The sequence below is a fragment of the Dermatophagoides pteronyssinus genome, unplaced genomic scaffold, assembly GCF_027571235.1.
Source record: "Dermatophagoides pteronyssinus isolate colony J.1.1.1.1 unplaced genomic scaffold, Derpt_VIB-CSIC_2022.12 sq0003, whole genome shotgun sequence".
Lineage (NCBI taxonomy): Eukaryota > Metazoa > Arthropoda > Arachnida > Sarcoptiformes > Pyroglyphidae > Dermatophagoides > Dermatophagoides pteronyssinus.
The window spans coordinates 123,644-145,283 of NW_027461527.1; the positions used below are offsets into that span (position 1 = coordinate 123,644).

Here is a 21,640-nt window from a genome sequence, read left to right on the forward strand (position 1 = left end):
AGATATCGTGAAACACATGAAATACCTCGGAGTTATCATCGAAAATAAGAATAAATGGAACAAACATCTTGATCTCATCTCCAACAAAACACGCAGGCTATATCATCAAATATTAAGAACAACGGGAAAAGAATGGGGTTTATCTAGTGAAGTTCGCAGAACCATCTACATCTCAGCTATTGAGCCAATTCTTACCTACGCCTGTTCTTCTTGGCAAGATGTTCTCGAATATAAAACAAAACGAGCTAAACTTCTATCGATACAAAGATCATTTGCTATATCAATAATAAAAGGCTATAGAACAATCTCTACAGACGCAGCAACTGTTCTCGCTAACATCGAACCGATTGACTTAAAGATTCTCTATTGTTCCAATAGATATTTTCTTAAGAAAGGGACTCCAAGCATTGGAAATTTCCCCATAGCATCATTCCAGATAAGAGCACCTTTCTCCTTCAGACCACATCCTGCCAATAACACCAACATATCCATCGAAAACTGTCAAAAATCCCATACTATTGACATCTTCACAGACGGCTCGAAAATAGCAAACCAGGTTGGCAGTGCTTTCGTGGCTATGAGAGATAGTGCAATCATTCATACTGGGAAAAAACGCCTAGCCAACGAATGCACTGTTTTCCAGGCCGAATTACTGGCAATACTATCGGCAACACATTGGTGCATCGAGCAAGATCTTGATGCTAAAATACACTGTGATTCACAAGCTGCCATCAATGCCGTCTGCAGCAGAAACACCAGTGACAGTCTTGCATTAAAAATACAAAAAAGTATCCAGAACTCCACGACTCATATATGTATCACGTGGGTTAAAGCCCATGTCGGCATCTTGGGCAATGAACTGGCAGATTCGCTAGCTAAGAAAGCTACGGAAAATGTTTCTATCGACTACGAACTAATACCAACATCACATGGACTAAAAATCGCAAAAATCAAATTAAACAAGGACTGGGACGAAAGATGGACCACCTCTATCAAAGGTCGGACAACAGCGTCATTTTTCCCCACCATCAATGACCGTAAACAATGCAAGTTCATACCAAATTATATCCAGACGCAATTTTTGAGTGGTCATGGAAAATTCGCAACATATTTAAATAAAATGAACATCCAGACAAGCGACCGATGTACCTGTGGGGAACAGCAAACGGTTGAACATGTCGTGCTCCATTGTCCAGCAACCATCTACGCCAGACATTTGACGGAATTAAGGATGGGTCACGAGCTGAAATCCTTGAAAATGGACAAACACAACCTCGAGGAGCTACTGGACTACTTCATGCAAGCTTATAAAATATTATAGCATGCCTTGGTTTTTGTTTCAGATTAACATTATTGTATTTTTATTTTTATTTTATTTTTTTTTCTTTTATTTTGATAAGAATCTTGTATTAGTATTTTTTTTTTCTTTTATTATTATTATCATTATTATTATTATTATTATTATTTTTTTTTTCCTTTTTTATTTCTCTCTTCTTTTATTGATGATTCTTGTAATTATTATTATTATTATTATTATTATTATTTTTTTTTTCTTTTCTCCTTTATTTTGATATGATTCTTGTAATTATTATTATTGTCATTTTTTTTTCTTTTTTTTTTTTTTTTGTTTTTTTTTCTCTTCTCTTCTTTTATATTTAATTTCTTTTATTAATTTTTTGTATTTACCTGAAAAGATATTACCTCTAGTGTATAATACTAGTTCTAGAGGTCAACTTTGAATAAACTATTATTATTATGATGATAATGATGATGATGATGATCATTAATAATGATAACCTGATAAAAATATGGCTTTATTTTTTATTGATGATGATTCTTTTTTATCTTTATCTCTTTTCACATATAATATAATCATATATTTTTTTTAAAAAATGCTTGAATTTGTTACTTCTTCTTCTTTGTTGGATTGGATTTTTGTTGGGGAGAGGTTGCCATATTGCGAGTACAAATTGTTGGTGTGTTGTTATTGGTCGATATGATACAATGATGATGATAATAATAAGACGATATAATTATTATTAATCGACAATAGCAACCAAAATATATATGATGATATGATAAGAGTAATCAATTTTTTTCTTTAAATGTTGATAATAATTATTTTCATCATCGTCACCATTTTGTGAGTATTTGAGCATTCATTTAAAGTTTTTCTCACTTCTTTATTTCTTCTTCTTCTTCTTCTTTTTTGATGATCATCATTATCACTTCAAAATACCATCATCATCGTTGTTGATCATTCCACTGGCATATAAATGTTCTTTATGGTTCAAATAAATTCTGCAACAAATAATAATAATAATAATTTAGCTACGATAAATAACAATAAATCTTTACTTACTTTTGATTCTTATTTGTAACATATATGATAATCAGAATTCGGAAAAAAGAAAATGTCTTCAACCACCGATAACAACAACAACAACAACAATAACATTAATGGAACGACAATGACCAATATTTCGACTGTATCAGGTCGTCGTCCACCGGGAAAACCAATAAAATTCTATACATCACGTACTGCATCAGCATGTCGTGCTGTTAAAATGGTTGCCACACATTTGAATATTCCATTGGATGAAATTGCAATGCGCTGTTATATTGATACACGAACCGAAAAATTTCGACAGGTATTTCATTTTTTATTTTCTGTTGTTGTTTTTGTTTTGTAAAATTGATAAATCATTTTACATTATAGATAAATCCATGCCATACATTGCCAGTAATCGATGATGATGGTTATATTCTTTGGGAATCAAGAGCAATTATGCAATATCTTTGTAATCAATATGCACCAGATTCAACATTATATCCACGTGATCCAGAAAAACGTGCAACCGTAGATCGATTATTGAATTTTGATCTCAAAACACTTAGTCATGCTGTTATGGCTGTACATTATGAATTTATGGTAAGTTTATCAAAAAATTTTGTTTTTGAATCTAAATTCTTATTCGGATTTTGTCAATCCAAATTTATAGTTTCCAAGTGAATATAGTTCATCACGTGGTGAAAAATTGATTGCCGTTACAAATGCATTAACATTGTTGGAAATATTTTTAATCAATAAACATTATGTTGCATGTGAACATTTAACTATTGCCGATATATCAATATTGGCTAATGTTACATTATTGGAAATATCTGTTGAATTTGATTTAAGTAGCTATCCAAATATATGGCTTTGGATACAAAGATTACGAAATGAATTACCATATTATGAATGGTTAACAAAAATGGCACATGATGAATTACGATCATTAATACAATCGGTACGTGATGCAAATGATGAATGGTCATCACCATTACCACGTTGTGCATTTACACCATCATCATTAAATGATAATGATTCAACAACAGCAAGTTGTTCAACCGATTGTATTGAACAACAACGACGACAATATAAACGATTATTTTCTAATGATGTACAAACAGATGTAGCACGGATTATGGCCGCTGTTATACCGACATTTATTAAGAATAAAAATTCAAATTCTGAATCGAATATGACCACAAATACCACCACCACCACCAACAACAACAACAATAATACAGTCACCAAAACACCTATCATTATTACATCGAACAATGATAATACCACCGAATCGATACCTAATATGTCCACTACAATCAAATCAATATCATCATCATCATCATCATCATTAAATGGTAGCTTTAATCAAAATAATAATGGTAATCGAATATTAACAACATCGAATGTTAAATTATGTTCAAATAATCATTATTATGATAATGATAGAAATTTATTTGCTAAAAGAATTCGTTTAACAATTGAACCAAATACTGGACATTTTGATTCATCTCAATCATCATCATCATCATCATCGATTCAATGAAATGAAATATTTCAAAAAATGAAAATAAATTTTAATAATTGTGCGATCCAAATCTATGTGTGTGTGTGTGTACATAAATATTTTTATCATTAAAAACATGTCAACCAAAAAAAAAAAAAAAAATAAGAGCAAAAATCAATAAAATCCAATTCATCCAAAAATACAGAAAAAAAAGTTAAATATTTTCATATAATAATCAATATAATTAATAAAGCCAATCATTCTCAAATGGAGGGGGGCAGTTTTCCAAGTTACAAGCAAAAAATATTTGTTTTATTGATTATTTGATTCATTTTTTTGGCATTCCTAATAATTGCACTCAAAGTTTTTTCTTCAAATATATACCGGTCATCTTGAAATCATGATAGCCATAATAATGAAAATTGATAAAAATCCATAATGATAATAATGTTTGGTTGCCGTAGCATCACTTAGATAAAAACCAACATCACAAGCCGGTGGACAAACAATATTAACCGATTCGGAAAGTTCAATCATTGTTTGATTTGTACCTAATTTATTATTTGCTTGACAAATATAGATACCAAATTGACGTTTTTCAATTCTTCGTACACGCAAGGTTGTATCGATAAATTCATCTGTACGTACAAATGTATTAATCTGATAATGTTGATTATCATTAATTATTTGACCATCTTTATACCATTGAATGGATGGTGAAGGAAATGCTTCAATATGACAATGAAGATCAGCATCATATTGTAATGCTTGTTTAACTAATGATCTTCCTGCTCGTACAAATGGTGGAAATTCTACTTCGACACCAATATTTCTACGTGCACCTTGTCCAACACCATTATCTGCAACACAATAATATGTTCCACGATCATCTTTGGTAACATGTTCGATAGTAAGATTATTGCCTTTATAAAAAGCCATTTGATTTGGTAATAAACGATTCTTTTCTCTACGCCAACTAATCATTGGTGTTGGATATCCGGATGCATAACATTTTAATGTAACACGTTCACCAACAGCTGTTATAACCGAACGTGTAGAATTATCCGCTATAACAGGTGGTATACGTACAATAACCGGTACATCGGCCCATATTTTTGTATTAACTGCTGTTGTTATTTCACAACGATAAATACCAACATCAATTTCTTGAATTTTTTCAATTATTAATGTATATGTTGAATCACGATCATCATAAAGAATTTGATGACGATTACTTGGTATAATGATTGATTGTCCTTTCGATATGAATACTTGTTCTTGATCAGCGGATGGACTTAATTTTGTCCATGCAACCGGATAACTTTCAGCATCTTGTGCCTGACATTTCAGCTCAAGATTATCACCAATATTCACTACTTTATCTTTACTTATAAATGATATTGTTGGATTACGTTGTGCATTGATCATTATAAATGAATCAAATGAAGATAAAAACAATATAAATATCAAGATTTTAATGATAAACATTGTACAATGATTATTAAATGGAAAAAAAATTGGGAAAAAAAAACGGTAAAATTGCAACCGAATTGAATGGAATGTCAAGGATGTTATTCTTTTCGTTTTTTTTGCAATCAAAACAATTCAAACATTCATTTCATTTCCTTGACACGAACCGAATCGTATATACACTGAATATGAACAAAAAAAACCAACCTGCTCAACAATCAAATGAACATCCAAATGAACCACTACTTAATGATCATCATCAACATACCACACACACATACCTGCATACATACATCAGCCAGGTAAATTCTAACAATATTTACAGGTTGCCATGGTAAAAATTCAAAATTTTATTAATTCTTCATACTTTTTTTTAAAAAATTGCGAAAAACAATTTTTTTTCTCTATCAAAATTCATCTGCATTCATATGGAAATCTTATTAATAAAAAGAATTTCAAGGATAAATAGTGTTTTGTTTTGTTTTTGTTTAAAAAAAATTCATATCCATCAACATAGCAGAATGTAGTGAAAAGAAGAAGAAAAAAAATTTTAAAATTAGAAAAAAAAAACGGAAAGAAAAAAAAAGAAATTGAAAAAAAATATAATGATATTATTGATGATACTGTGTGTGTATGTGTATATTCATTATTTAGGTAGTTTATGGCCAAATGTATGTAAGTGAAAAGAATGGATAAAAATATGAATGCTTGGTGAAAATTCGGTGAATTTTATCATTTATATTATTCTTGTTCCTGTTCTTTAGATTTTTGTAATAAAAATTTTGCCAAAAATTCCAATGGTTTTGCTGGACGTTCTTTAGCCAGTAATGATAGACCGCTCAATAATGATGGTACAACAGTTGCATCCATATATTGTCGTATAGGAAGTTTACCTAGATCGCATTTATTCTTTTTAGCTGATGATGGTGGTGCTGGTTGTTGTTGTTGATTTTCTTTATTAGCTGCTGCTGCTGCTGTTGTTGTAACATCACCGGTACCGGATTTATTATTATTGGTGATCTTATTGTTTTGTTCATTATTTGAAGCCGATTCGATCGTGGAATTATTATTAGTAACTGTTGATGATTTTTCTTCATTCGATTTGGCATTCGATTGTGAATCACCACCAATTGTTTTAGTATCAATGGCTTTCATTTCTGAAGATGATTCCTGCTGTTGTTGCGTGTTATTCGCATTAGATTCCTCCTCCTGTTTGATAGTTACTGATGATTCTTTTGCTGCTGTTTCATCAGTTATAGCATCCTTTGATTCCTGTTTAATTAAATTTTTTTTTGATTAGCAAACAATAATTGGAAAAAAATATATCAAAAACTTACATCAACATCCATTTTTTCTTCAACACCTTTTGCCACTGTTGTTGATTTATCTTCTTCAATTTCAGTTTTCGTATCAGTTTCTGTTGATGATTTAATTTCTAAATTTTTCGATACGTCTGATGCGGTTTCTTGTTCGGCCGCTGTTGTTGTTGTTGATGATGAAGTTTCAACTTCAACTTTTGTTTCAACAACATCAGCCGAAACATCAGTAGCAGCAACATCAGTTACATTATCATCAGCCGTTACATTTGCATTATTATCAACTGAATCAGACATGATTAATTTTGATCAACAAACAAACAAACAAACAAAAATTAATGGTCAAAAAAAACAAATTTCTTTAAAAAAAATTGATAAGATTAAAACAATGTGACAAACAAAAAAAAATAGATTCGAGACTAGCAAGCGCGAAAAATTTTAGTTGAAGAGTCAAGAAATGCCGTGCCATAAAAATTACATACACAACACATACACACAAAGACCGGGCTCATTAAAATCGAATGCTTTTTTTTGAGGAATGGCTGCTCACCATCATCATCAATTGACAACGGCTATAAAATTTGCGCATGACAATTTCGAACATGGTAATGAAATTTTTTTTTTTTAAACCGTTCATAAACACTAGTTCATGATTTTGGGGAAGAAAAACTGACAGGCGTAGCAATTTTATCCATTTTTTAATATTGACAAGTGAAAGTAAAAAAAAGAAAAAAATAAGGGAGAGTTTTTTCTCAATCTAATTAAGTTCGCTTAATTAATAATAATTGCTTATTTTTTACATTGTTTTGTCATCATCAAACGAATTTTTTTAAAAAAAATGCATCCAAACAATGATGATTCATTTGAAAAATTTGTCAATTTGGCCGTTGTTATAGGCAACAAACATTGAACAACAACAACAAAGCAAAAAACAAAGTAATGTGATGCTGTTTTGTTAGATTCAATCCGGAATTAAATTTCCTTTTATTTTTTTATTATTTGTTTAATCAATAATTTCATTTATTTATTCTAGAAAATAAAAGGTTTTATTAATCAGTCCATTAATAAATGTTTTCATTTTGATTTTTTAGTGTTTCATTTTTTTTTATATAATAATTTGCTTTTTTTTATTGTCAAAACACCAAGTCCAATCTGTTTCATTTGAAAAAAAAGGGCTAAAAAGTTGTAAAATCAAATATACCAAATATACTGGATATTTGATATTGCAGGTAAGATCAGTTTTTGTTTTAGGTCTGAAAAAAGTTTGAAATTGATTTTTTTTTTTTTTTGAAATGCCATTGTTGTTTGGCAAAATGTCAGATTATTATTTTTAGTAAGAGAATATCCATGACTACTCAATTGAAATTATCGACCACATATTTTATAGGATTAGCATTTTTTTTTAAAATCATTATCATCATCTACGTAGATGTTAGAGTTTGTCGATGAATTTTTTTTCAATATTTTTTTTGAGTATATAATTTAATGTGTTCATCATCAATAACCAATCGACCGTAACCATCAAACATCATTTTTGATTTACGTTAATTAATTTTTAATTTTTGTTTTTTTTTTTTTTGAATAATTCTTGTTTAGCAAAAAAAAAAAAAAAATAATAATAATAATTCATTTGGAAAATTGACAAATTATGTCACCGACTTTAACAACAATAACTATATCACCAACAACAACAACACCAACAGTAACAACAACAACAACAACAACAATGAATTCAACATCGAAAGCCCCATCCGTATCGAAAGCAGCATCCGGATCGACAGCAGCATCCGGATCGGCATCATCATCATCATCATCAAATTCACCACCAATGTATGATGATCCTGAAACTCATCTATTAAATCGACGACGAAATAATAATTCCAAAAGTTCAGAAATGCGTATTTATATGAAACAATTATTCATACTTTTATGGAAATCATTCATCATACGTCGTGTACATTATATATCGACATTTTTTGAATTGATTGGACCAATATTATTGATATTATTGTTTGCATTTATTTATTCCAATTCATCGATGGTAACGCAAGCACCCGAAGATTCAAAAACAACTTTAAGTCCGCATGCAAAATTGAATGAAAATGAAGCTAATCACCAAGACAATGAAGAGGAAAAAATTCGTGAAATAATTAAAGATGATAATACTATGAAACCGGCACAGCATTTTCGAAATCCAACATTATTGGTGGATTTTTCTGCTGCAATTCCTATTTTAAAACAAATTTATTATACACCGGATACACAAGAAACTGGACGTATATTAGCTACATTAAAAAGATCTTTGTCAGATCTTCCGATAGAAATAAAAAATGATAAAGATGAAGTTATGAAGACAATGGTCAACGCAACTCAAAATGTTGAAATTATGGTGGAACAAATGAAATATGATTTGAAAAATGTTGAATTTATGGATTTTTATCCGTTAATATTGGGTCTACATATTCATAAAATTGATTTAGAGAATGGTCATCTTGTTTATGATGTAATAATACCGGCACGAACAGCAGCACATAGCAGTTTGAATGCTTATCCACAAAAATCAAGTCAAGCACCGAACTCACTTCAAAACATATGGAATATACCGATTGTAGAAATAACAAGTCGTTTAAATAGAGAATTTCTTCGTCAATATTCAAATTCATCTATTGATTTGAAACAAATAACATTGAATCGTATGCCATATCCAGCATATCGTGATCCAAAAATTGAATTTCTTTCCATATTTGATCTACTTGGTTTATTTACATTAATCTCTTATACATTATTTGTACCATTAATTGTTAAACGTATAACGGATGAAAAATCAAGCAAATCAAAAGAATTATTACGTATGATCGGTACCGCTGATATAGTATTCTGGGCTGCACATTTTATTAATTATTTTTTTGTTATATTGATTCATGCACTTGGTTTTACTGTTGCATTTACTATGTTCAAAAATCCAATAATTGTTCATTCATCAGTGATTATATTTTTCATTACGTTTGTTTTGTTTGGAATGCAAATGATAATGTTTTCGATGTTAATCACAACCGTATTCAATAAGTAAGTAATCAATTAATTATTTTTTTCAATATTAAAAAAGGTGTTAATAATTTAATTTATTTTTTTACTCGTTTCTATTTAGACCCGTTATAGCTGTTATTGCTACAACAATTCTATGGTTAATGATAAGTGTAATTATTTTTCGTGGTTGGGTACCATCTATCAATAATGAAACTATTGGTAATAAATGTTTTGCTACACGATTTTTTCTATCAATGTTACCGATGGGATCGATTATGTGGTTCATATCAATATTGGGAACATTCGAAAGTTTTGATCAATCATTAACATTTTCTACAATTAATCATTCAACAATTGCATATGGTGATCTAACAATATTGCTAGTCATAATTTCTGTCATCATTTCTTTTGCATTGTATGCCTTTTTAATCTGGTATGTGGATAGTGTATGGCCATTTCAATATGGTGTACCTAAACGTCCATGGTTTATATTTGATCCATCATATTGGCATCCGAAAAAAGATATTGCATCTTTTCAATTAGAACCACCTGAATTGAATTCACAAGCATTTGAACCAGATCCTATTAGACTACAATCAGCTATTGAAATACAAAATATAACAAAAAAATTTCCCGGCAATAAAGTTGCAGTTGATAGACTATGGTTGAAGATTTATAGTAAACAACTAACCGTATTACTTGGTCATAATGGTGCGGGTAAATCAACCACAATGAATATGATTACTGGAATTTATCCTTCATCATCTGGTAATATTTTTGTCAATGGTTATGATATATTTACTCAGACACGTATGGCAAGACAAAGTATTGGCCTATGTACACAGGAAAACATTATATTTCCTGAATTGACAGTGTTTGAACATCTGAAATTATTTGCCGTATTAAAAGATACCAAACTCTCTAATATTGATCGAGAAGTTGAACGTGTATTGAATTTATTACAATTAACAAAAAAATCTGCCACTCGAGCATCAAGATTATCTGGTGGTATGAAACGAAAACTACAACTTGGTATGGCAATGATTGGACGAACAGAGATATTGATATTGGATGAGCCAACATCAGGCCTAGATCCTGAAGCACGTCGTGTCATATGGGATCTGTTAATTTCATTACGTCGTGAAAAAACAATTCTGTTGACCACTCATTATATGGAAGAAGCGGATGTAAGTTTTTCTTGAAAAATTTGAATTGTAAAATTTAAAATTTTTTTTTATTCATTTAATAAAATCTTTAGGTATTAGGTGATCGTATTGCCATCATGAATCAAGGTCGACTTAGCTGTTGTGGTACACCATTCTTTTTGAAAAATGCTTTCGGTACCGGTTATCAACTTCGTGTGGAAAAACAATCTAATAATTTTAATTCAAGTCGTTTTCTTAACATTATTACTAAATATATACCTACAGCAAAATTTAAATCTGAAATCGAAACCGAAGTAATCTATACATTGAATGAAAAAAATGTTGAAAATAATCGGAAAAAAGAATTGAACAAAAGCGATGAAGATATTGATGAACAAAAGAAACGATTTAAGAAACAGTTCCCACCATTTTTTCGAGATTTGGAACAGAATCTTGAAAATTATGGCATCAATTCATTCGGTTTGTCGTATTCAACTTTGGAAGATGTATTCATTGCCGTTGAAAATGATGATTCGATTCTTGAATCACAATTCTCAAAAACTAACAATCGTGATCATAGTCTTAATGATGATAATCACAATAATCAAAATTGGACTCCACGTTTAACTCCAAAATCCGAAATGATCACTGGTTGTGCCTTGGTCAAAAATCAATTTATAGCATTAGTTTTAAAACGATTTCATTATGCTCGACGTTATTGGCAAATGGTGTTGTTACAATTGGTAATACCATTATTGATATTTATATTGGCCATGCGTATAGCTTCATTATTTTCTAATTTACGTAAAAATCAAAATTTTGATCCTATACCAATAAATACTGAACATCTTTATGGACCAAATATGGAATCATATTTTCAAGGTGAATCTGAACTATATGAATCATATAAACGTATCGTTTCTGATCGTGATCATGGTCAAGTTATATTTACCGGTAATTTTGATGCACGAATATCTTTTGAAGATTATATTCTAAATCATAATGATGGAGCTATTGGACATTATATACAAAAAGTTCTTTTTGGATTACAAGATAATCAAACAAAAAGTTCTTATAAGATATGGTATAATGAAGAACAAACCTATTCGGCTTGGTTATCCGTAAAAATCTTTTTCGATACCTTACTCGATATGGCTAGTCCACAACATTTAAAATCAAAAGTCGGTATCGATATGACTTTTAAACCGGTATTGATTGAAGAAAAAATAAATGAAAATCCTGAATCATTGACAAAATCAATGGCATCATTGATATTGTCTTGGTTGGTATGTTGTTTACTATTGTTACCAATTGCATTTCCATTTTTGGCCGCATCATATGTTCTTTATCCGATTAAAGAACGAACAACAAAATCCAAATTATTACAAATGATGGCTGGTGTATCACCATCAATATTCTGGATCAGTCATTTTATATTCGATTTGGCCTATCATTTGCTAACTATATCGATTCTTTATCTATTCATCTATTTATTTGATGCTGATAATGTATTTTTCGATCCTGATTCCAAATCATCCGGTATGTATTTAATTTGGTTGTTTTGATATTTAAGAGTAATTTTGTTGCTTTTCAATTTTTTCTAATTTAGCCGAAGTGTTGTTTGTAATATTGTTTGTATTCGGTATGGGCACAATACCATTGGCATATTTTTTAACCTATATTTTTGATGTGAATTCATCGGGATTTACATTTGCTGTTATCGTATTTTTAATTATGGGCTTAATTGGAAATCTATTCATGGGTGTTTGCGATTTTTTAATCAATAATTTTGGTATTCGTTCCGGATTTTTAAATGCGACACAAGCAGTATTGCCATACATTCGATGCATACCAATATTTTCAATGTTATTTGGTTATCAAAAATTGTACAAATCAAATTTATTCTATAAATTGTGTTCGACTGTAGGTAAAAATCTTGAAGAACTATGTAAGAATTTAACAGACAATAATGATCAGTTTGGAATGAATCAAATGCTCAAAGGCTGTTGTCCAGATATTTGTCAAGAAGATGATTCTTGTTATGATTCGGGTAGTTATTCATTTGGAAGATTTGGTTCTGGTCCTGAAATCCTTACGCTATTTGGATCTGGTCTAGTTTTTATGGTATTAGTTATTTTATATGAAAATTTTCAACAATATTCACGTAAATATTTGATAAATTCGATTGAACATTTGTACAATCAAATATTGGGACGAAATCTTTCTGAATCTAATGATTCAATTGCTCTTGAAGATTCGGATGTTTCTAAAGAAAAACGACGTGTTGAATCAATTCTCTCGGAACGAAGTCAACGTGATAATGTTGACTTATTGCTTGTTCATGGATTAACTAAACATTTTGGTTCGTTTACTGCTGTTGATCATCTTAGTTTCGGTGTTCGTCATGATGAATGTTTTGGATTGTTGGGTGTTAATGGTGCCGGTAAAACTACAACATTCTCAATGCTTACTGGTGATATTTTTCCAAGCGATGGTAATGCCATTATGGACGGACGAATCGATTTAATCAATAATTTAAGTGAATTTCGACGTGACATTGGCTATTGTCCACAATTTGATGCCTTATTGGATAATTTGACCGGAGTGGAAACACTTAAATTAATGGGAGCATTACGTGGTATTCCATGGAGACGACTTTCAAACGAAGTTAAAGATCTAATTCGTATGGTCGATCTACAGGAACATGCAAAAAAACGAACCCAAACATATAGTGGCGGAAATAAACGTAAATTATCTATAGCCGTATCTTTGATTGGTAATCCGAAAATGTTGTTTTTGGATGAACCAACAGCCGGTGTTGATCCAAGTGCTAGAAGAAAAATCTGGCGTACACTTGTCCTTGTTCGACAGCTTTTCAACAGTGTCATCATATTGACATCACATTCAATGGAAGAATGTGAAGCTCTTTGTTCACGTATAGCCATCATGGTTTCTGGACGTTTTCGTTGTCTTGGATCTACTCAACATTTACGTGCAAAATATGGACAAGGATATACGATACAAATACGTCTGAAACGAGAAAATGAAATAAATAAGGATTATAGTAATGAATGTCAACGACGAATCACTGAAGCTATACCATCGGCACGATTAAGGGATCATCATCAATCTTTAATGGCATATCAAGTTGAAGATAAATCTATCAAATGGTCAAAATTGTTCGAAATAATGGGCCAAATTGATAAAGAACTACAATTAGAAGATTATATAATATCCGATACTACATTGGAAAATATTTTCATATTGTTCGCCCGGAATCAACAACAAAATCAAAAACAACAAAAAACGAATAAAGATAAAAAAGATTGATTTAAAATTTCGCTTTGATCTATATATAATTTTCTTTATTTCTCTTTCTCTTTTTCTCACTCTCTCTATCAACAAGTGATATATTATAATTGTAATGGCTATTTTGATTTAATAAAATTAACAAATGTTTCTTTAAATTAATTGATACTGGTTTCTGGTTTTGATACAAGTAAAAATAGCCTGTTTTGTATATCTTTATATAATTCATCAACAAAATAACCACCGAATAGTATTAGTGATTCGGGTGTTGCTACCAATGAATAATAATTGAATGCATTCGGTGCAACTGTATAATCCATTGATCGTGTTGCACGAAGTTTTCGTATTCGTCGATGGCTTAACACTTCAGTTATGTCTAATAAATGCAATTGTAAGGTAATCTTTTGTGTAACATTATAATGGCGATCCATTGTTAATGGGGCATATTGTCGTTGATTATCACCATTATTATTATTATTATTATTATTGGAACGGTTGGCTGCATTACGATATATTCGATCTTCATAATAACGTTTATAATAATCCAATTTTTCAATACGACGTTCATGTAGAATCGTACGTTTATCCATAGAATGTACATTCGATGATGATTGCGATATTATGATGGATGGTTGTTGCTGAATGATTGAATGTTTCGGAGTTTTTGATTCATAAAAATATCGATTCTTCACTGATAAATAGGCTAATAAACGATCATTTATCATACAGATATTGCCACATTTGAGATCAGGTTCAACATTCGATAAATCAATCGATTGCCATTGCCATGGTGTTTGATTATGATTGTGATGATTATAATCGCCACCATCATCGTCATCATGAGCATTGGAAAAATGTTGACATTCCACACAATTTGGCCAATTTTGACAACGACCTGTTCGTTTTAGCAAAGATGCATATGGTGATGCTTGTTGTGAATAATTGGAAACGTGACTTATAAATAAGATATTATGATTATCCAAAATAAAGGAATTAGGTATGGCACGCGTACGGCTACAAAATAATTCTTTAGCAGATTGTAATATCATTGCCGGTGTTGCCATCGGTGGAATGACGCGTGTAGAATTTGATAATAATCCAGTAGGCATAGGTCCTATGGTACGTTGACAACGCCAACGATGTTGTCGTAAATCAAATACAAATAATGAAGCTGCTGCATCACTACCATCGATTGGACGTTCATTAACATAGCCATGGCCATTACAGGCAATAATTAGTTCATCATCAACTATAGTTGCCGTATGATGACAGGATTTTAATTCGATCGAACCTTTTACTTGGATTAATGTCCATCGATTCAATTCAATATCGAATAAATGTATTGTTTTGAGCAAACGATCACGATCATCAAATGTTGGTGGTTGTAGTTTATCGTTGAAAACTATTCCACCGAATAGTACCAGATATTGTTTCCGAATTCGGTCACCACTGTCATTATTATCAACATAGCAATTGTATAGTGATAATGAACCGAACAAACGCGGCAGTGGCAAAGTTCCTTCGGCAATAATTCGGGACCAACGTTTGGTTTTCGTATCAAAACGCCAAAGATCATTATAAGTAGTGGTCAATGATACGCATCCACCATAAATATACATATAATCATCCACATAACAGGCCAGATGATGAAGTCTTGGTGACATTCGTGGAATTGTTCGTAATTTTTTCGATGAATTTAGATTCGATTCAGGAGGAATTATAACAGCTGCCGATTGCTGCTGCTGATGTGATAATTGAGAGTTATTACAATATTCGACCTGTTCTTTGACGGCAACCCATTGCACACGATAATTGGTTAGATTGATGAAAAAATTACGATCCGCTCGCGATAGATATTCTATTAAACAACAACAAACTCAATTAATCCAAATTTTTTTTTTTTGATTAAAAATCATGAAGAATTTACCCTGAATCAATGAATACCAATGACGAGAAAGAAGTCTTAGCTGTAATAATTGATAATAAGTTAATTGACTTAGAATATATTCAATAGCCAATGATGGTAAATTATCAATAGTCGTACGTGGTTTTGATCTCTTCGAATCAATATTGATTGAAGTTTCTACTGAAGAATTTCTCCTCATTTTTTTACTTTTAAGCTGGATATATCACAGCTAATACAAATAAATTAATACGATTCTCATTTTTAGATAGCCATCCAAATTTAAATTCAAGGAATCTTGAGTCATGACATATGGCCATATAATTATGACTCAAGAAAAATATATGGTAAAACGTTACGCATGCGTATGATTTTTTTGTTTGTTTGTTTACATTTTTCGAAATAATGGAATTAGATCCAAATGATGATATTTATCAACAATTTATTAATTCATTTCAACAAAGTGATCTAGATCGATTATTTGCTGATGATGATCCTAATGATAAGGATTATAATGTATATCAGGATATCGGTAATTTGGATGATTTTAAAGAATTTTTGGATATTTTCGATGAAACATTCAAGAATACTTCCGTTATCGATAATAATGGTGTTGAAAAAGAATCTGATCAAATAACATTGAAAGATGAAATAAATTCCAATTCAGATCAACATTCATTTTCGAATGATCAATTAAATATTCTTTATTATCAGCTAAATTTTCACATACAATTACTTACACAAGATTGGATTCTATCTATTCGTTATGATGATGATGATAATAAAATTCACAACGGTTATCGAGAAATGCTTGATGAATTGAATGAATTATCTCAAAAAAATGATACAAATATTTTACGTTTGATTCCTAATCTTCAACCATCCATTCAATTAGTCGAACATGATAATGATCATATTGTTGAAAGTGAAAATAAATCCAATCTCGAAACAGTTTTAACATCGAAGCTAAAATCATTTCTACTCAAAAATCGTAATATATTTCCATTCGAATGGGCATTACCATCTCGTCGTTTTTTATCACATCACAAAGTCACTCAAACATTATTTACCGAAGCTGATGATCATATGATTGCATTCGGTTTGCAGAAATTTTATCGTGAACGTTCGAAATCGACTCGAGCAAATTCTTTTTACAAATATATTCACAATCATTTTTTACCTAATCATTCTGAACAATCTATACGTCATCATGTTAAATATTTAAAACATAAAAGAAAAATTGATAATGATCCACAAAAATATGATAAATGGTTTACGAATCCGATTGTCTATTATTTTCGTGAAAATAAACTTCCACCATTTAATAGATATTTTACCAAAGAAAATCTATCCGATATTTATCGATTATATCCATTGCCTAATTGGTATCATAAACTTGTGGCCAAAGATGATCCAACCAATCTAATGCTTTATATTGATGATTCAAGAAAAAATAATCGTACCGAACAATCACAGCAAACAAAATGTAATGAACATTCATCTAGTCCATCATCATTGGCAAATAAATATCAAACTATAATGCCCAAACCGGATTCGAATGGTAATTTACCGTTGTATGAATTAAATGGACAACGAATCATATTAGCCGATGGTACGATCATGCAAAACATTTTGGCTAATCAAAGTTTTCCATTTTGTACTGTTCCAAATCTACCACAACGGCGACGACAAATTCGTAGAAAAACTAAAAAACAACAATCTTATCAATCCAAAATATTAGAAAAGGATGAACAGGAAATTTCCAAAATCTGTTCACCAAATCAAGAATTGGATATTGATGAAAATTCAATCGATATCGATTCGAATCAACCTGTACAATCACCAACCATATCTGTGAACAAAATCAATGAAAATGGTGATGATGATGATAATCAAGTATTCGAAAAAATTGAGATTGATAATAATGATGATGATGATGAACAAGAACAATGTGAAAATGTTGTCCAAGTGGAAGAAGGAGAAGAAGAAGAAGAAATCGAAGATGATGATGTTGATAATGATGACGATGGTGATGGTGGTGATGATGATGACGATGATGATGATGATGGTGATGAAACAGAAATGCTAATGAACATGGATGATGAAGAAGATTTAATGGCATTGATGGAAGCAAGTTGGACAACTGTTGCGAATAGTCAACATGGAAAACCGCAACAAGATCAAGTTGATGTTGAACGTATCAATCGACGAAAATCGGAATTATTAGCAATGCAACGTGAATCATCTCGATTTATTGTTGAGAATTCATCATCGAACATAATTGATTCAATCAATGATCGTTTGATTAGCTATTATCTTAAACGTAGCCGTAAATTATTGGTTCAAGATGAAGATTATATTCAATTTTTAGAATTGATTTCCAATCTAAATGATCAGCCAGATTTGAATAGACAAATTTATCATCAACTTCGTAAATTTCTACTGGAAATTCGTCAAAAATATATTGAACAACATTCGGATAATATCATCATTAGACAACAGATTTTGGATGGTTTTGATGAATTGATCGAATTTTTAGTGCTTCTTGTAATGTTCTCTACTGATCGATTCGATAATAATCATAATAATGATTTTCGATCAACATTTGAATATCTACTTTGGCGACGAATATTACAATTTTTCGGTAAACTTGAACTATATCTATCATTTGTCTATGATGGTCATACAAATCAACAGCAAAATTGTATACAGAAAATAATTCGTTTGCTAAATCAATCACTTTTACAACAGAAACATCTATCAACAATGACCAATGAACAACGAACAAAAATCAAAACATCAGTTTCAAAAATATTAAATAATCATCCACTTTTGATGAAAGAATTTTGTTCATTATTTCTTGAAGATCCACCATCCAATCATCTTTACAATGATGATGAAGATTTTGATGAATTTATTATTCCTTCCGATATCGAAATGGAAAACAACAATGTTGTTGTTGACAATAATGATAATGATGATGTTGAAAATTGTACGATTCCAATCGATTCGAATGATTTAAAATATGGTACAAATGAATGTCCATGTATCGAATGTCATCAACAAAACGATTCAACAACTGCATCTCATCTAAATAATCATTGTACTTTATGTTCAATTCGTTTCATTTCTGGTCGAATTTATCTGCCACAAATATCCACCAATAAACGTTTACAATTAGTTGAATATGTTCAACGAAAATCATCTCCATTACAAAAAATTAATCAAAATGAATTAGAATCCAATATGAAAAACGAAAAATGGACATTGGAAGAAGATCGTCTATTATTACAAACATTTCGATCAATGATTGTCGATTTTAATATAACCAAATTAACTGAAAATATTATTGATAGTTTGTCCAAAAGATTAGCCAATGAAAATGTTTTCAATCAAAAACGAAATATCTCTGATATTGCTGAACGTTTGAAACATTTGATTGAAATTTTAACTGGTTAATTTTGATTATTATGTTTGTTTATTAAAATTTATTGATCGATGATATTTTTGTACTGTGAATAATAATTGTTTTGTTGCATCTGAATGTGTGTTTGTTTCAATTGAATCTTTTAGGAAATAATGGCGAAATTGTCCATGTTCAATAGGTATAATACGAAATCCAAGATTTTCGAGTAATGATTTATTTAAATGTATTGTTCCACGTAATGATGATCTAACCGTATAATCTTTTTCCATTAATGGTAAGATGGCAAAACTATTATGGAAAAAGTTTGGTTTAAAATAATCAACTCGATACGGTATACTATCAACAAATGGACATAATGTTCGATCAGTATTTGATTTGTAAATAAAATTTGATTTGTTCAAAATGACTGGAAATGGATATGAGATGAATGGTAAAATATACATTAGCTGTATATTTTGATCAACACATTGTTGACGTAGTGATTCATAAATAAATCGAATAAAACGACCTTTTTGTGTATGAAGATTATCAAATAAATAGGCTAATGATAATTGAAATTGTTCGATTTGTTTTTCATTCAATAATGATTTTCGATTACGTAATCGCATAATGCTATCCAATGTTAGAAATTGTGTAGCGAGAGACATTTTAGTTGATCCAAGTGAATCTTGTATTTGTCGCTGATTGGAACAAATTTTAAGCAATTGCTTTGGTTCATAATCGATCATAAATAATGACAAGATAATATTGTAGGTACAACTTGGATATAAACGACTTTCATCATTATTACATAGATATTGTTCTAAACGACGTAACTGTCCGATTGGACATTGAAATCGTACATTCGCCAAACAAAATAATATACGTTCAATATCTTTGATACGAAATATCGAAAGATTAGCCATCATTTTCTGAAATATTTGCCTATATAATTGTTTATCAATCAATAATATCGAATTAAGCATCAGTATTAGATGGGTTAGACAGATTTCTGAATTGAAAAAATTTGATGGATGATTGCCCAATGCCTCGACAAAACGATTCAAATGTATTCTTAATTTTTGTCGATTGAATTCAGTTGTTTCAAGAGAAAAACGTATAATCTTCAATATAGCTACAATAGATATTGTTGATCGTATTGGATATCGTTGTAATAATTGTTCAGTACATGATTCAATATAGTTACGAAGTAATTCCAAAGGCATTCGTGTTTGTGTTTTGAAAAAACCTACACCAATCAATGATAGTTCATCTACTGTCAATTGTTGATTGTTGTTTTGATTTAAAAATGAATCAATCTGCTCAATCATCGTTTGTCGCTGTACGGTCATGATTGAATTTCTTGCTAAATTTGCCAAAAACATCAAATGTAAAATTGTCGATTTTTCCAGTTGCTGTTCATCAAATAATTTTTCCATTAAACATTTATTAAAACGGACATTTTGTGCAAGACCAAGTTCAAACCAAAGTCTCGATATTATCATATATTTTGATTTGTTTGTCGACCAATCTTTTTCGATTCGATTAATCAATAATAAATCTAAATGTTGCCAAATACGACTGAATGATGATTCGAGAAATGCTTTGTTCCATTCATCTTCTTTGAGGAACACCGGTAAATTATGGTACATTGATTTCATCAAATCAATTATTTGTTCATTGTTCATAGCAGAAATTTTTGCATTAATATCATCGACATTATTATCATTGTTTGAGGTAAAAAAACGATTGAAATCACATTTAAATGTTGAAATTTTACAATGATCATTATGATTAATGTAAGGATTAGATAATTTTATCACATGATAAACGAATATATTTTCATATTGAATAAATTTCAAATCGCTTGGTCTTTGTCGACTAATTCGATTGGTAAAAACATTCGATTCGATTGTTTCGAAATATTTCGACCAACTTGTTGGTTGTTGTTTGTTATGTTTATATCGGTCAATCATCAAAATTAGCCAAGATTTCCATGATGGACGATCGAATAATTTTCGATGAAAACATTGTATAATCATTGATAATTATCACAAATAAACAAACTGAATTAAATTCTAAGATCAATTAAATTTTATATTTTTTAAAAAAATGAAAGAATTCATAAATTTATCATGTGATCGGCTAATTCTCGATAGATTCGTTCATTACTGAAAACAATTAGATCACGTGAGAAACATTTGTACTCATTAATAAATTGAATT

At 30.3% G+C, this 21,640-nt stretch overlaps 6 protein-coding genes and 1 pseudogene across 6 annotated transcripts; 3 read left to right on the forward strand and 4 right to left on the reverse strand.

Annotated features, from left to right (window-relative positions):
* Positions 1 to 2,156: 2,156 nt before the first annotated feature.
* On the forward strand, positions 2,157 to 4,001 carry LOC113791406 (uncharacterized). Its single transcript, XM_027341184.2, has 3 exons — positions 2,157 to 2,651; positions 2,720 to 2,932; positions 3,003 to 4,001. The coding sequence occupies exons 1-3, from the start codon at positions 2,415 to 2,417 to the stop codon at positions 3,876 to 3,878; spliced, it is 1,326 nt and encodes a 441-aa protein (XP_027196985.2). The 5' UTR covers positions 2,157 to 2,414; the 3' UTR covers positions 3,879 to 4,001.
* LOC113791410 (lachesin pseudogene) lies at positions 3,888 to 5,327 on the reverse strand (annotated as a pseudogene).
* A 308-nt stretch (positions 5,328 to 5,635) lies between these two features.
* LOC113791411 (uncharacterized) lies at positions 5,636 to 7,137 on the reverse strand. Its single transcript, XM_027341189.2, has 2 exons — positions 6,647 to 7,137; positions 5,636 to 6,581 (listed from the first exon to the last, which is right to left on the reverse strand). Exons 1-2 carry the CDS (start codon positions 6,920 to 6,922, stop codon positions 6,051 to 6,053), a joined length of 807 nt encoding a protein of 268 aa, XP_027196990.1. The 5' UTR covers positions 6,923 to 7,137; the 3' UTR covers positions 5,636 to 6,050.
* Positions 7,138 to 8,221: 1,084 nt separating this feature from the next.
* On the forward strand, positions 8,222 to 14,268 carry LOC113791399 (phospholipid-transporting ATPase ABCA3-like). The gene is made up of 4 exons (XM_027341175.2): positions 8,222 to 9,691; positions 9,774 to 10,839; positions 10,911 to 12,336; positions 12,407 to 14,268. The coding sequence occupies exons 1-4, from the start codon at positions 8,274 to 8,276 to the stop codon at positions 14,125 to 14,127; spliced, it is 5,631 nt and encodes a 1,876-aa protein (XP_027196976.2). The 5' UTR covers positions 8,222 to 8,273; the 3' UTR covers positions 14,128 to 14,268.
* On the reverse strand, positions 14,211 to 16,343 carry Fbxo42 (F-box protein 42). Its single transcript, XM_027341180.2, has 2 exons — positions 16,034 to 16,343; positions 14,211 to 15,964 (listed from the first exon to the last, which is right to left on the reverse strand). The coding sequence occupies exons 1-2, from the start codon at positions 16,209 to 16,211 to the stop codon at positions 14,265 to 14,267; spliced, it is 1,878 nt and encodes a 625-aa protein (XP_027196981.1). The 5' UTR covers positions 16,212 to 16,343; the 3' UTR covers positions 14,211 to 14,264.
* Positions 16,344 to 16,381: 38 nt separating this feature from the next.
* On the forward strand, positions 16,382 to 19,553 carry LOC113791401 (uncharacterized). Its single transcript, XM_027341178.2, has one exon. The coding sequence runs from the start codon at positions 16,415 to 16,417 to the stop codon at positions 19,466 to 19,468; it is 3,054 nt and encodes a 1,017-aa protein (XP_027196979.2). The 5' UTR covers positions 16,382 to 16,414; the 3' UTR covers positions 19,469 to 19,553.
* Positions 19,478 to 21,606, reverse strand: LOC113791409 (uncharacterized). Its single transcript, XM_027341186.2, has one exon. The coding sequence runs from the start codon at positions 21,455 to 21,457 to the stop codon at positions 19,478 to 19,480; it is 1,980 nt and encodes a 659-aa protein (XP_027196987.2). The 5' UTR covers positions 21,458 to 21,606.
* Positions 21,607 to 21,640: the final 34 nt, after the last annotated feature.